Source organism: Pagrus pagrus (genome assembly GCF_965226575.1).
Source record: "Pagrus pagrus genome assembly, chromosome: 1".
Taxonomy (NCBI): Eukaryota; Metazoa; Chordata; class Actinopteri; order Spariformes; family Sparidae; genus Pagrus; species Pagrus pagrus.
In genome coordinates this window covers 36,724,846-36,740,294 of record NC_140185.1, presented here as the reverse complement: position 1 = coordinate 36,740,294, position 15,449 = coordinate 36,724,846, and the positions used below count along the sequence as shown (strand labels likewise).

General features: G+C 43.3%; 1 protein-coding gene across 4 annotated transcripts in view; it reads left to right on the top strand.

Moving 5' to 3' along the window:
* Positions 1–15,449, top strand: part of LOC311259259 (SH3 and multiple ankyrin repeat domains protein 2-like) — a 210,944-nt gene that overhangs the window by 62,023 nt on the left and 133,472 nt on the right. For all 4 annotated transcript variants that reach the window (XM_084356291.1, XM_084356293.1, XM_084356292.1 and 1 more), the window contains 3 exons: positions 1,392–1,595; positions 3,010–3,081; positions 7,617–7,725. In XM_084356291.1, the coding sequence (XP_084212417.1) occupies positions 1,392–1,595; positions 3,010–3,081; positions 7,617–7,725 (385 nt within the window). The remainder of the gene's footprint in view (positions 1–1,391; positions 1,596–3,009; positions 3,082–7,616; positions 7,726–15,449) is intronic.

The window sequence follows — 15,449 nt, the reverse complement described above, 5'->3', positions numbered from 1 at the left end:
TTTAAACATCTGGACCCGGGCTATGTGAGACCTTTGCCCTTATTGACTTTCACCTCCTGTCTCACTCGCCCATCTCGCCTCAACTCTGCAGACTGTGGTCCTGCATCATTTTATCCTTCCTCTTCTTTTTCATGGTCTTCCTGGAATTCATCTCGACTTTCAATGGCTTTTTTCATACATTTAATGTGTTTTTTAATTTATAATACTGTGAACTAAGAACTTCAGGGTTAATTGAGCCATTTGCCATACCCCCCAAAAATCTCACTCTTTTCACAGCCTGATGTTGGCAGCTATGTTTAAACTGTTCCAGTCGAGTAGAGTTGTTGAGTTTAAGCACTGAAGGAGGCAGCAAACTGCAGTAATGAAGCCGTAGAAGAGCGTCGTTGTGCCATTCACGCTCTTATTTAATTGATGGTTGTGTCTTGTTACAGTTGGGACGAATAACAACATACTTTTTATCTGAGAGCAGCAGGAGCTCTGACACACATGCACCACATCATCATTGCTCTACTTGATTGACTCCCAGCTCCCTGGAAGCTTCTTACACATTGTTTAAGTCAAACTCATGAGGAGGCAGCAGTGATGGGAGCTGTAATAAACCAGCAGAGGGATGAAGGTCGTATCAGTCCAACCAGCCGTGCCAGATGCCAGACATCTGTTTCTGTATACTGTACCTTCAACCTTCATCTTCCTCTCCTCTCCTCTCCCATGCCCACTCCACGCCAGGCCAGAGGATTACGGTTCGGCGGAGTTCACAGACTGCTCATCCCTTCAGCCTTTATCACAGACGCAGGGTTGCTATCGCCGGCTGAGCAGCATATCCAGCTGTAAACACTCACAGACACTTCCTGAATGCCACGGCACAGCGCCCATAATCCCCTCTGATTCAGACGAGGCCGGCATTCGATGTTTATTCACTTCAGGGAGGCTGCGACTGGGAGGGATCGGAGGGCAGAGGGGTCGTGTCACTTACATCCTCAGCGGGCCAAGTGTGCCTGTTTAGCATACAGCATGCTAACAATAAAACAATATAAAAGCCTGGCAGCGCTGCCTGGCAGCCGCCGTTTATTTGTAGGAACTGGGACAGCGTTTGTGTTATTGAAGCACCAATTTCTATGCGTCTGATCCGTGTTGATTGGGCTCCATTGTTCTGTGATTCTATTCAGATCCTCTCATTACTGTTACGTCTCTGCTTATTTACATCTGTCAGTCAAAAGTAGGAAGTCCAGTTTTGCAAGTGGAGTGTGTCACATGTTGATGTTATTTCAGACATGAATATTTCATTCGTGTTGATTTCTCTGACTGCCAGTCGACACTGAACTCATCACCGTTTAATCAATTTCCTCTCTCACACTCCTCCACTCTCTCCTCCTGCTCCTCACACCAACCAGAAATGCATGCGGTTCAACCCGGATGCGACCGTGTGGGTCGCCAAGCAGCGGATCCTGTGCACGCTCAATCAGAGCCTGAAAGACGTTCTCAACTACGGGCTGTTCCAGCCGGCCAGCAACGGGCGGGACGGCAAGTTCCTGGATGAAGAACGCATCCTTCGAGAGTACCCCCAGCCAATCAGCAAGGGCGTCCCCGCTCTGGAGGTAAACCGACAGCCAGTTAGATTATTTCTCCAGTAAATGTATTAAATATTAAATATGTGTTGGTTCAAAAACCAAACTGGAGGCAGAAATATGTCTTCTCCTGTAAACCAGGATTACTAAACAATTATAAAAAATATATATGATATAAATTAATATGTATGTTGAGCTAAAATATTTTTTCCATTCATGCGACTTAATACTTTCACTTCACTACATTTATTTGATAACTTAAGTTACTAGTTACTTTGCAGATTACACACTGCGTCAGAGCCAACGCATTTTTAAATTCATTTATTTCATCAGGAATCAGATAAATAAATAAATATAATTTACTTTTACTTGTACTTTTAGTAGTTAAGTACATTTATTATTATTCGATCAGTTCAGGTTGTTTAATGCTGCTGGACTGTGGATTTCTTTGTGAAGGACTCGGGTCGGATTTTCCGCGACAGTCCAAAGGAAGTGACTTTATGCCCGTTCTGCAGCGCCTCTCTCCTCTCTGCTAACAGAGAGCAACAGTACCTGATGTTAGTTTAGAAATCAAGCCGCTAACATAAACTGACGACTGAAAAAGCAGCAAAAACAAAGAAAGATTGTCTGAGATATGTAAAATCTTTAATCTGGTTAATATCTAACATTTGAATCTGTGTAAGTTTTGCAGTGTGAAATGTTGCTGACATGACAGAAACTACTGAACAGATCCACTCAACTTGGATGGCGGTCCGGGCCCAGAATAGAACCTGTTAACTTTCTGTACGGATCTGGATAAAGGGGCAGATCCAGGAATTTGTTTCTCTCTTTAACAACGCGAGACGAAATGGTTTTTTTTAACATTTTTGTTAATTTTCCAGGTGATAACGAAAAATGTCGCTGTATTTAGGTGGCTATCTATGAGTGAGTATGAAATGGGACTGTTGGGACTTGGCGGAGGTATGCGCTCTACTGAGTGCCATTCAGATTAACAAAAATGTTGAAAGACGTCCATTGTTAAAGAAAGTGTTGAAAAATGGATCCGTCCCTCCCTGGAGACTCATCCTCCATCCAAGACTGGTGGAAATGTGTTCAGTAGTTTTTGTGACGAACAAATCAAACAATCAATCAGGCAAAGATGAAAACAGTCACACACCAACACTTCATCCTTCAAAGAAAACATATGATGTCATTTCATATTTGTTACAGCAACATTAGAATGAAAGTAATAAAAAAGTGCCTTTAATAAAGAGGACAGATCTCCGGCCTGATCCTGCAGCAGTCCCCTCTCCGGAGGAACAATTTCTTTGGAGATGCACTCAGAGGTGTAAACAAGTCTGAGGGAAAGGTCGCCCGCTCCCTTGTGTACACTGTTATTGGAACAGAGCTTCAGTGGAAACCTTGTTTGACCTGTCGGTTTGCTTTGGACCTTTTCACTCAACAGTTCCGCTACAAGAGCCGAGTGTACCGGCAGCCCAATGTGGACGAGAAGCAGATCGCCAAACTTCATACAAAGGTGAGTTCATTTGCTAGTTTTCATCTTCAAAATCACTAAACTGACTCTGAATTTAAATGTTAGCTGCCAATGTTTGGGTCCCACTGGCTCTCAGAGGCTGCAAATGATTGATGATGAACAGCAGCACAAGTGCCAGCTTTGACTGTAAGCACAAACTGGTTATGCAAATGTGGCAATCAACACCACATCAGTGAGAAATGTTTACTCCAGCTTGATTTTGGCACTCAAACAAGCAGCGTGAAGCATTTCCTGTGTGTACATGAAATTATCCAGGAGACTTTACACAGCACCGTAAAAACATATTCAAAAGGATTTATAAAGTGGAAGCATGAAACTGGTTGTTTGCTGTGCACCCGAGGTTTCTCTTCCTGGAGAGCCCCACCTGACACAGTGTTCACAACGGCAAATTAAAGCTTTCAGAAACCGGTCAGCGATAGACTCTGACTGTCTGTCTTCCACTCCACTCTTCTTTAACCCCGTTTTGAAATTGTGGGAAACATTGCCAGCTGGGAGACAAACTGGGGGGAGAGTGAGCAGCTGAGCAAAGATGTCACGACAGCGCCCACCTCAGTCTGAGAGGGACTTCAGACCGGGTACCAACATCTGTCCCGAGTTATCCGAACACAAGAGGACAGTCCGTCACTAACGTGTCTACAGTGACCTCGTTCCTGCTCTGTATGCAGATTAACATATACATCACTGATACATACAGACACAATGTTTTTAAACAAGAATATTTGCAGAAATGAGACAGCGTTTCACAAAGTTTATAAAGTTTCCTCTAACTCAACAACTCACGAGATTGAGACATTTTTTAAGGGAGTCTGGTGACTTTCTCTAAAATGTGACATGTTTAGATCAATAAAATGTTTCTTCTTTCATAAACTGAGTGTAAATGGTGAAATCAGTGTAAACAGTGTGTTCAAACAGCTGCTAAATGTTGGCAGGTAAGACTTCAGCACTGTAGACACAGAAGCAGACAGGCTGGTACAGCCATGCTGCCACAAACTGACACTTTTTACAAGGAAACAAACAACTTCTCAAACAAGTTTCTCCTCATTTAACAACTCTGAAAATCACTCGATTTGTGAAGGGAGTCTGGTGATAGTGTGGTAACTAGTTCAGTGGTGGGATCAGTTCAAACAGTCATCTGGTGCTGACATTGACAGGTTAATGGTCACAACTTGTAATCCACTCTGCCTGCTTCTTCTTCCTCTTCTTCTTCTTCTTCTTCTTCGTCTTCTTCTCCTTCTTCTTCTTCTTCTTCTTCTTCTTCTTCTTCTTCCTCTTCTTCTTCATCTTTTTCTTCCTCTTCTTCTTCTTCTTCCTCTTCTTCTTCTTCTTCTTCTTCGGTCCTTCAATGTAGCCCAGGACACCTGTGAATGGTCTGGCTGAACAGATCTTCAGTAGTAGTGTGAGAACCTCACAGTAATCAATGTTTCATGTCAAAGGTGTTGCCAAAATGAAATCAATATTTTAGAGAAGGGAAGGAGACAGACTTGCAGACTTACAGACTTACAGACTTGCAGACTTACAGACTTACAGACTTACAGACTTGCAGACTGAATCATCAGCCTCGCTGGTTAATTGAAGGAAGAGATTGTTTGTGTCCGTTTGGTTTAATTCTTGGCTGATGAGCCGTGTGACAGGAGAAGGATGGGAGGAAAAAACCCTCTCTTCTCTTCCCCTGTGATGATAAAAGAAAATCTGTAAGTTTGAATGCTGCTCAGAGGGAGTCTGTTTTTGCTCCATCTCTTCCCACCCACATGAGCTGAAGTGAATCTCTACAGTCATTTCTCTCGTTGTGTAAGGCCAGCTCTGGGCTGCCGTCCCATAGCTACTGTAATCCTGTAGTGCAGCCAAAGCATAAGTGTCTCTGGCAGCTCTCTGTTAGCAGCACACCAGGAAACTGTCTGACAGCTGCTCTAATTTCTACATCTGAATGCAGGAAGGAGAGCGACGAGCAAAAAGACGGAGAATGAGAAATGAAAACGGCAAAAAAGATGAAGATAAATGTGGAGCGGCGAGATGAAAACACACATCAGAACACATTCACACCGAAGTCATTAGTCACAAAATATGGCTCCTCTTTAATACACATTTATTTCTAATTCTGCGTCGTTGTTTCTCATTTTCTTGGCCTGACCCAACTTTTCCGAGCTAATCCTCTTTGCCGTGCAGTCTGCTGCTCTGTGGTTGGCTGGAGCTCACACTGAGACAGCCAATCAACAGCCAGCCTCCCAACCTGTTTCAGCAGGGAGGGAGAGAGCGAGGGTACCATCCTCCAGACTGTGATTCACCAGGCCTGCAGACACACACACACACACACACACACACACACACACACACACACACACACACACACACACACACACACAGGCTGGGGACATATCAGCTACATTAAATAAAACACGAGGTCACGTACACGACCCCTCGACATTTCCAGATATTAGACTGGCAGTGACTCATCGTGGTTGATATCCGAACAGCAGCAGCGCTCCCTGTCTGCGGTCAGACTCGCTCTGTTTAATTAGTTTACTTTGATTTCATTAAATTGTCACCGAGACTGTCACAAAATAATCCTCAGGTATGCTGCGGAAATGAGTTATGAACCCTGTAAACCATTGCAAACATTTAATAGGAAGAGAATCAAATAAAACAAACAAACACGGGTGTTGGTGGCACTAATAGAAAGGCAATTAAAAGTCTTTTAGCAGCGAATGTCTGAGCAGATTTGTGGGATCTACACCGATTAATGGCTGTTGGATGGATCGTGATGAGCCATAAAAAGCCTGATGCGTCGTTGATTCTTTGCTTTCTGCTGATACACCAGCTGTTAAAAGCTTCACAGTGATCAGACTGAATGATCATTTTCATTATTCAGTTTGACATCGTGCTCATGTTAGCTGTTGACCAGTTTTGCAGTGACTGTGGAGGGTTTGTCTAGAAAGCAACGAGGAGCCTCTTAGCAGGGATGTCATTCATATTTTCATGCGTACATATCGGCTGAATAAAGCCTGATCCATTTTTATATATTTATTTGTTTTCTACAAGAATAACCTGACACGCCAGATGGTTTGTTACGTGGTACCATCTGGGAAGTCGTCTTTGGAAACTGTTTTCAGGAACTTTCAATTAAACTTGGCAGATGATTGGACAAACCATCTGTCCATGAATGTCTATCACAGGCTAACTTCAACCAATCAGATCGACAGTAGGAGAGCAGCACCGTCAGTGGAGCCAGTTCATAACATTGATTTCTTAACAAAGCCAGAGAAGAACAAGAAGCCTTCAGTGTCGCTCTTTCTCTTCTTACAATGAAATAAAGTCTCCAGCCCTGATAGAACTGATGCTACAGCAGCGGCTACGCTAACCTCCGGTGGAGCCGCCACACTTAAACCACACCTGTAGCTGCCGGTAGTTCCTCATGGAGGCTGGTTAGCTCATAGCTTGAAGTCTGGCAAGATGAATTTGCGTGATCTCACGAATCCAGCTGCCTCACGAGCTAACTATAGTTAGCACTCTTATGTACAGACCCGTTCTCACTCCCACTGCGTCAAATACAGCAGCTTCTTGAAGAGGCCGTCCTGCAGCAGTATAAAGAACGAGAAAAGGAGTTCGGGGGTGTTTGGATGGGTCATGTCAGACTTTACCTCCAGACAACCAGGGTTTGCGTCCTGTTAACCTACATGACTGACGTACGTAACGTAATTATGTCACAAGTGAGTTACATCACTCACTTAAAGAGACTGAACTGAGTTATTATCCCAAAGTGTGATCTTATGTTAAAGACACCATGATGTGTCATAATATGTGAACTGTTTGTCAGCAAGCTTTATTTTGAAAGTCAAAGCGGATGCAGTGTCCTATGTATAATTGGTAACTTGACCACGAAGCCCGTCACGTGATAAACTGAATCTGGAGTATCGACTTGCTGCTGTATTTGAAGAGTTGGTGTGTACGAGTAAAAGACTTCTGATCAGAAATCAATATGGTTGTTTCCTGTGTATCGGCTCATGTTCTAGGTCAGGATCAGCAGCACAGTGTGATCAGGACGTCTCCACCTGTTCGTCTCCTCCCACCTCATGTCTCTGCCTTTTTCACTCCTCCCCAATTATTCTTCTCAGTCTATTCTTTTATTGCTACCCATTGTCTTTTTCTTCTTCTGGTGTCTCATTCTTCTTTCCTCATTTTCTCCTCTCCTTCGGGGAGCTGCTCTCTTATCTATTTTTATCATGCGGCCTGGAAAGAAAGCAGACAGGAACAGAAACCAGCAGCCATTCCTCTCCTCGCAATCGCCACTCTGAATCCTTATTTTCCTCCTTCTTTAACACTGAGTCCGTTTCACACTGTTTTCCTAAACGCTTCCACTCTTCACCCTCTGTTATGTTTGACCCACTACACCTTTTCTCTATCTCAACTTCTATTTCTGTCTTTTTTACAGCTCGATCCTGACTCTTTCTCTCTCACACCCACCACCATTTGTTCTTTCTTCTCACTATAATAGCTCTTTCTTCTTCTCTTGGTTTGCACAGGCCAATCTGAGGAAGTTCATGGACCTCATCCAGCACAATCAGGTGGACAAAGTGTCCAAGTTCCTGGACAGAGGCTTCGACCCCAACTACCACGACAGTGAGACTGGTGGTAAGGCTGCACTCGTGCAAACACAAAATACTCAAGAAGTGAAGACTTCAGACTTAAACATGATCTCAGTGGCAGAGTTACAGGAGTGCTGTGTTTAAATGTCACTTTGTGTTTGTGTCTCTGCCTGCATGTGTTATTTATACACCAGGCGATTCTCCAGAACAGGTACCAGCGTTCATACCCGCGGGCCTCAGAAAAACAAACGCTCAATAACAGAGATAGTTTACAAAGAAAGAGCACTTCATCAGTTCCTCCAGAGTCCTTTTCCCCAGTCTGACCATGAATAATCCCAATTTATGCCAAGTGACTGGTCCACTAACAGTCTACGATAATGTTGCTAAAGTGTAATTACACCAGTGTATCACATTAAAGTGAGTAAAGACCTGTAAAGTGTGTTTACAAGTCATATAAAGCCTTTTGTGGCTCCAGAGGAAGCTGCAGGTTGTATGATAAATTGCCTCCAGTGATGTCACTCTAAGTTGCATTGTGGGTAGCGCAGGCTGGTGTAGGCATATGCAGTAGTTCTCCCTCAGACTTGTTAACACACTTTAATGTGCAAACTTGGCATTACCCTTTAATCATTCTTGTTAAAGGAGCAGTTCACACAAAAACTCAGTCATCATCTCCTCCTGATGATATAAAGTCAGGCTCAGTCATCATCTCCTCCTGATGATATAAAGTCAGGCTCAGTCATCATCTTCTCCTGATGATATAAGGTCAGGCTCAGTCATCATCTCCTCCTGATGATATAAAGTCAGGTGAAGTCTCGTAGTCCACAAAACATCTCTGGAGCTTCACAGTAAAACAGAGTTGCAGCATTCTGCTGAACAACTGAAGCAGCTGGAGACTTGTTTTCTTCAGCTGTTTAGCAGAATGCTGCAACTCTGTTTTACTGTGAAGCTCCAGAAATGTTTTGTGGACTACGAGACTTCACCTGACTTTCCATGCATGGAGGGAGGAGATGACTGAGTTTTACTTTTTGGCTGAGCTCATCCTTTTAGATGATACTCTCCCCAGCCACAGGTCACGTCCTGCACAGGTTCAGTTGACCTCAGGTACAGAATTACCTGTACAGGATGTAGGGTAAGAATGTAAGGAGAGACAGGTGGGTGTCATTTCCAGAGCCGCGGCAGCAATTAGTTCAAATCTCCTCTTAGAGGTTGTCGAGGTCTTCAGGGGTCAAAAAATCTGTGACCTGACCCGGAAACGACAAATGTAAACTGACCTGAACTCACCTGCATAAACACTTTTTTGTTTTTTTTTAAAGAGAATCTGATTCGGCCTGAGGATAATTAGACCGGGTCCACAATGTGGTCGACCCAAACTGACTGACACAGAGAGAAAATGGCAGCAGGATGATGCTTCACCAAATAACAAGCAGCCTCAGTAATACATGGTATTTTATATCAAATGTCTCCGTCTGCCTCAAAATAATAATTTCTCTCTGGTGGTGATTATGATGCACTACAGAGCACATAGTGATAGTTCACTGGGATATCAGACATGTTGACTCACAGACCTGGGACAGGACAGAAGCATTTGTTTCTGTGGTGTTGCTGTTAACAGGGAGGTCAGTGGATTAATCAGCTTTGTGTTTTGTGGTGCACAAAAATTTACATTCCCCTCTGTTGAACAGGGTCAGCAGCAGTTTACAAGACCAGTGTGTTTCTAGCGCTGAGGCTGCAGATTGTAACCGACCGAACACCCCTCGTCTCGTGCTCCATTACAGTGGCTGCTAAAAATGCAAAGAAATGTCCGTCTCTGGGGTCAGTTTTTTGCTTGACTCCATGGACAGGACCTGCTCCCTCTGTAGATACAAGTGACTCCCAAAAAGACAAGTATTTTTATTGCCTAAACCAAACTTTGACTGAAAAGTGCAAATATTGCTTCAAATACGTAAAAACAAGTTTAGTAAAAAGCACAAAAACACACGGGATGCAAACTCTGGTCGCTCACACAAGAATCACAAACATCATCCTCTCCAGCTTGTCATGCCAGTATTGTGTTATTGGAGCATTTTTATATTATCTCACCCAAAGACCAGCCTGTCCACCACGCACACGGATGAGGTTAAATGCACAAATAATTGAAAAACAACTTAGATCACGTATGCACAGTCCCGTAGATGTAAAAGGCTCCATGAAGGTAACAAAAACACAAGGACTCTTAGCTTCAGGTGATTACACACCAACTAAAACATAATTATGAATATTATGTCCCATTTCTGCCCCTGAATCCACACTAAGCCTTTAATGAGCAGATTTTTGTAAATCATCGCTTTAAGACAACACAGTCGACACAACAACAGCCCGTTAAAACATTCAAGCCTTATTATTTACACTGTACTGAAACAGATATAGCAGTTTGGCCTGTAAAAAGATCTGCTAAAAACGCACTGATGTGCAGAAGTTCAAGAAGGCACCCGGCAGCTCAGCTACACGAGTGCAGCGTGTTGCCCTCTGGGCAGCAGTGAAGGAGTCTGTTTGTTCTGAGAGTCTTCCAGGTGAACACTCGAGTTGTGTACCTGTTCCTGAGAGGAGTGTGTGTGTGCAGTCAGCCAGCTGCATGCAGAGAAAATACAGTTATTGTAGCCAAAGATTTGGCTCAGTGTTTTTATACACAACCAAATTGGGGAGCAGCCAGTGCCCACAGTAATGAGCTGTGTCCTAATGTCAGTGTGTTCTCAACACAGCTCACAAATGTCCCATAAAGACACAGTGAGCAGGTGTTTCATGCAATTTTAGGTTAGGATAATAAGTCCTCTTAGGCCCACTCGGAGGCAGAGAGTCCTGTCAGGAGAGACAAACATATCATCTCCAAACATGCACATCCACTCACCTGCACTCCACTTAATTTGTTGTGCTTCCAATTAACATCAGAGCTTCTTCTCAGGGAGTGAAATCCATCAGGAGGAACACGTGCGTCTGTCTGAACCGTGCAGCAGATTCAATACGACAAAACGACTGCACGCACAGAACGTGTGGAGCTAAAGCACGCGCTCATTTTCACAGCTGTCAGACTGAGAGCTTGTTCATGTTTCTGTGGTTCGTCCAACAGGATTCTGGGTAATGACAGGACGGCGAGATGAAGCAGGTTGAGGGGAAATTAACAGTGAATGAGGGAAAATGTTAAAATCAGGTTTAGTGTGAAAATATCAAGATAAACTCGAGTAGTAAGAGAATAAGACAGGAATCAAAGTGCCTGTTGTAAACATCTGTCAAACATCTGGATCTCACTTACTTACTGTAACTGTGCTCACACAAGTTCTGATGACATTTCAGGCGAGCTCACTTTAATGTTTTACCCCCGAATAGGTTGTTAAGAAGACCTGACTAAATCAATGAAAAGTGAGACCCATCTAATTGACACATACAGTAATTATCCTTTAAGTGATTTAATCAATAGCTTCACAAGCAGGAGACAGATATTACCCACAGGAGCTGGTGGAGACCAAAAACTGAGCTAAAAGACTATTTACCTTTACCTATATTGGACTCAACTCACCAGGTGCACGAACATGACTGCAAATGATTCGTCTTTAACTCAAAAGGTGATGATATGTCAGTGTTGTGCTCTCACATTGTTTCTTCTGCTCCACGTGGCCAAACAAGCTTCCACAGGGTTTTTTTTAGCATTCTGGGAAATGTAGGATGAAACTAAAGAAGTCGTTTTTCAGACATTTATATGAATCAGTGCATATTGAATTAGACAGTCTTATTTGTATTTAAAGGTAAAATATCAGGAAACTTGTAATGTAAGCATCACGATGATATATAAGTGACACATTTTTACCCTACTCACCATTTTTGGGTCTAAAAATGTCTTTAAAGGCTGTTTTATCTGTTTTCTTTGTTCTTTCTTGTTCTCTGAGCCAGAAATCTCCACCTCAGCAGCAGGTACTGACAGATTATAGAACATTTCATTCTCAAATAAAACAAAAAGTATCTGTGTCAATAATTGTCTTAGTCATAATCAACTGGGAAGTTTCATCGTGATATCTATTGACTGCCGTCACCACCGTCTGCTAAGGAGCAAGCTACAAACACTTTAAACTCATCTTTCAAGCCGACAGGTGCTGAGTGTCTCTGCTCACCTCGTCCACGGCTCCTCGAACGAGTCATATCGGCTGTCGGTTGAGTAACGTGCTCAGCGGGAGCGTGAGTCAACGATCCATAGGATTGACAGGAAACTCTCGAGGCATTGTAGTTAGAGCACCGCAGGGGGGCGAGGAGGGAGTCGGGTTAAGAGCCGTGCTCCGGCTGCTCGTATTACCGAGCCTCTGAGAACCACACAGGGACGTGGACACTAATCAGCAGTGAGGACCTCTGAAGAGCTCTGTGAGAGAGGAAACGTCGCTGTTTTATCTGTCAAGAGAACAAAAGAAATCACTGATTCTGAGGACGTCCTTTTAATACGACACTGTTCCACTGCTGTACTGTGAGGACGGATTATAGGATTTCAAATTAACTTCTAGCAGTCTGTATTTAAAAGCTCAATCATTTGATAACCAGTTTACCTGTGTATTAAGAGGGATAATAATGTTTATTTATGAGCATTTAATGAATATGTCAGTGGTATCTCAGCGGTGCAGGTGCTCTTAATACAGCCACAATTGAGTGGAGAGAATGGCCAGAAAAAACTGGTCTATTGAGGCAAATAAAGGTGGAGCTGAGAGGAGAAAAGGTTATTAAGCAGAGAATTGAGGTTATCTTAATGGACTCTGAGAGCTATTGTTAAATGAACGCCTTATTGCTGGTGGTAGGAGGCGTCCCTGCAGACTGGGACTCTTGCTACTCAGCTCTTACTACCTATTGATTTCAGCCGTCCACTAAAAGCTCTCCATGTGATTAACAAAGGAAAAAACAAACACTCGTCTTCCTCCTGCTGCTCCTGTCGGCACACAGTCGGAGAAAACGAGGCTCATTTTCATGCTTTCAGAAGAAGCCGCTCGCTGTCAGTCATACTCGAACAATGTGAGAAATAACTTCACCACACTCGAGGACTGCCAAAGCTCATCTCTCACAACAAACATGGAGATTTCATTTCCTGTGGTAAACGTTCAGTTTCATCCCTGTTTTATCTCGACCGCTCTCTGATTTCTGTCAATCTCGTCACATCGACGAGGAGTTTTTCAAAATCAATATACAAACACACAAGTTTAACACATCACGCAGCGCACAAGAAGCTGCATCTGCTGTCGATGTTCTGGATGTGACGGGAAACAAAAAGTTTCATTTTGTGCATGCGCATATGAACAGGTAACTTTTACAAACTGCACTTCACAAACAGTTTTCCCGACACAGACAGACCGAGAGACGCAGTGACAGACAGACGAGAGGGAGACGAACTGTAAGACAGCACATCAAAAAAATGCTCCTGATATTTTCTGACATCCAACTCAGAGGAGGGAACACAACTCTACCTGATTGCTGTTGCCCTGTACTGCACTTCATTTAAGTCAAGTTTTAAAGGAACAGAAAGTAAAACTCAGTCATCATCTCCTCCCTCCAGCTGCTTCAGGTGTTCAGCAGAATGCTGCAACTCTGTTTTACTGTGAAGCTCCAGAAATGATTTGTGGACTACGAGACTTCACCTGACTTTACATCAGCGTGGAGGGAGGAGATGACATATCAGTTCCCGCACTAGCATTGACAAAAAGTATACTAACACATGCTCGTGCTGTTAATGAGCACATTTGTCCCAGAATGCAACACAGAAAGGATTTGAACAAGCAGCTCCTGGCTGGAAATGAGATTGCAAATGATGATGAGACGGCTCCAAAAACACAAATATTACATATTTAATCTTTTGAAACTGTGCAGTTGTATGTGTATCAGTAGGATTTTGACGTTGAGGTTTAACTGACATCAGCTGATGTGAAACATTTCTGTTACATATTGAAATTAGGACACTTCATTTGACTCTGAGTTGCGTTTTGATGACCTCATTTAGATTGACATGTCTAATGATGTCTTAATCACAGCAAAGGTTTTATTAGTCTAATTAGTTGCGGCAGACAACTGACCTGGTTTTATCAGCCCGGTTCACATCAGTGCAGAAGAGGAGACAACAACCTCACCAGTGACATGTGCTGGAAAGAAATAGTAAAAATCACAAATAAGGAGCAGAAATCTTATTTTTTCCGTCCGCTCGCTCTGTCGGGCCGCGGCCTCGTCTCGAGGCTAACCTCGTCCACATTCACACTTTATTTGGAAGACGTTTAGTTGCACCTTCAGCTCATTGTTGGAGGTGAGCAGTGTCATTCAGACCACTTAACCACAGCGAAGAGACTAAAAATGAGTCTCGGGCCTCCTTCGAGTGAACTGTAGTGTGGAGTGGGAGTGTAATGTAAGCCAACTGCAGGAAACAACCTGAGAATAGATCTGATTTATGAAATACATGATGCAACTGCGAGTCATGTTCACTGTGACATAATGAGCCAAGAACAAACTTGATCCATAAGTGACCATTAACTCGCTTTGGATAGAGTCTGTTGCTTTGTTCTTCCCACTGGACATTTTATAAATACATGTACAGTAACACGCGACCTGCATGGGTGAGAACAACCGGCAGACGAAACATGCAGATCGTTTCCTGTCGTAGATCAAATGAGCAGTTCGACATCCTCAACGATGCATCATCAAGATCAGTGGGTCACTTGTGTTTTTCAGTGCTGTAATTACAGTTTAATCACTTAAAGGGGCTTTATTCTGCTCATTTTCAGCTCTATTTGTGTTCTGGTGATGCAGAAGAGCCACCACCACTTCATCTTCTGCTTAGAGGCACCGCAAAGTAGTGATAATGGACACTGAATCTGATGGCCTCACTTATTAACGTACAAAAATACAACTTTCTAACTTTATTCACTGATTGTTTTTTTTTAACTGGATTATATTTCGTAGAAAAAATTACTCAGTTAGTCGTGTAGCTAGCTGCTGAGTTAGCCGTGTAGCTATCGGTCCTATCAGCTGACTGTGCTCGGACTGGGAGCCTGACATGTGTCTCTTTACACCTTTACAGCTTTGATTCACCAAAAAAAAGGGCTAGTCCGAGGCAGTGGGAGAGTCAGCTACTAGGACTGCTAACTGCACAGCTAATTGAGCTAACTAGCTAATTGCTGCTATAGTTTGCAGCAGTTAGCGGTTTCTTCAGGAACATATATGATTGTTAATAAAGTTAATACAAGAACACCGAGGAGGCTGGATGGAGGGTCCAGGTGGGTCCAGGTGGGTCCAGGTAGCGATGTTTGGGGAGCGGCTGAGGGCGGTGACTGTTTGGTTGTAAGTCCTGATGGCTCGGTTAAAGGCAAAGTCTCTGAATACAGCCTGTGTGCATTTCTCTGTGGATTGAGCATTTTAATACTATAGCCTACAGTATTTATGAAAGACCAGCCTGCTTTTTTACAAAACAAGACCTTTTCTGGTACCAGGACTGAAGGATCGTCTCTGTGGTGCTTCTTGCTCTTTCTTTCTGCTGATTCTTATTTCAACCTGAGGTGAAAGTCTGGTTATTAATTGTGTGCGTCATGTGACTTTACCTGTAAACTGCTCAGTGTGAAGTTAAACCAAGCAAACAGAAGAATGCCGGCAGACTTTTCCCAGGTGGTTTGTACCAAAGAAAACAAACTGTGTCATCACATCCTCAGTATCGGTCCCTGGAGTCGTGTCCCACACTGCTGTGGGGTAAATCTGATCACTGTTTTAGTCGTAACATGTTTACGAGTT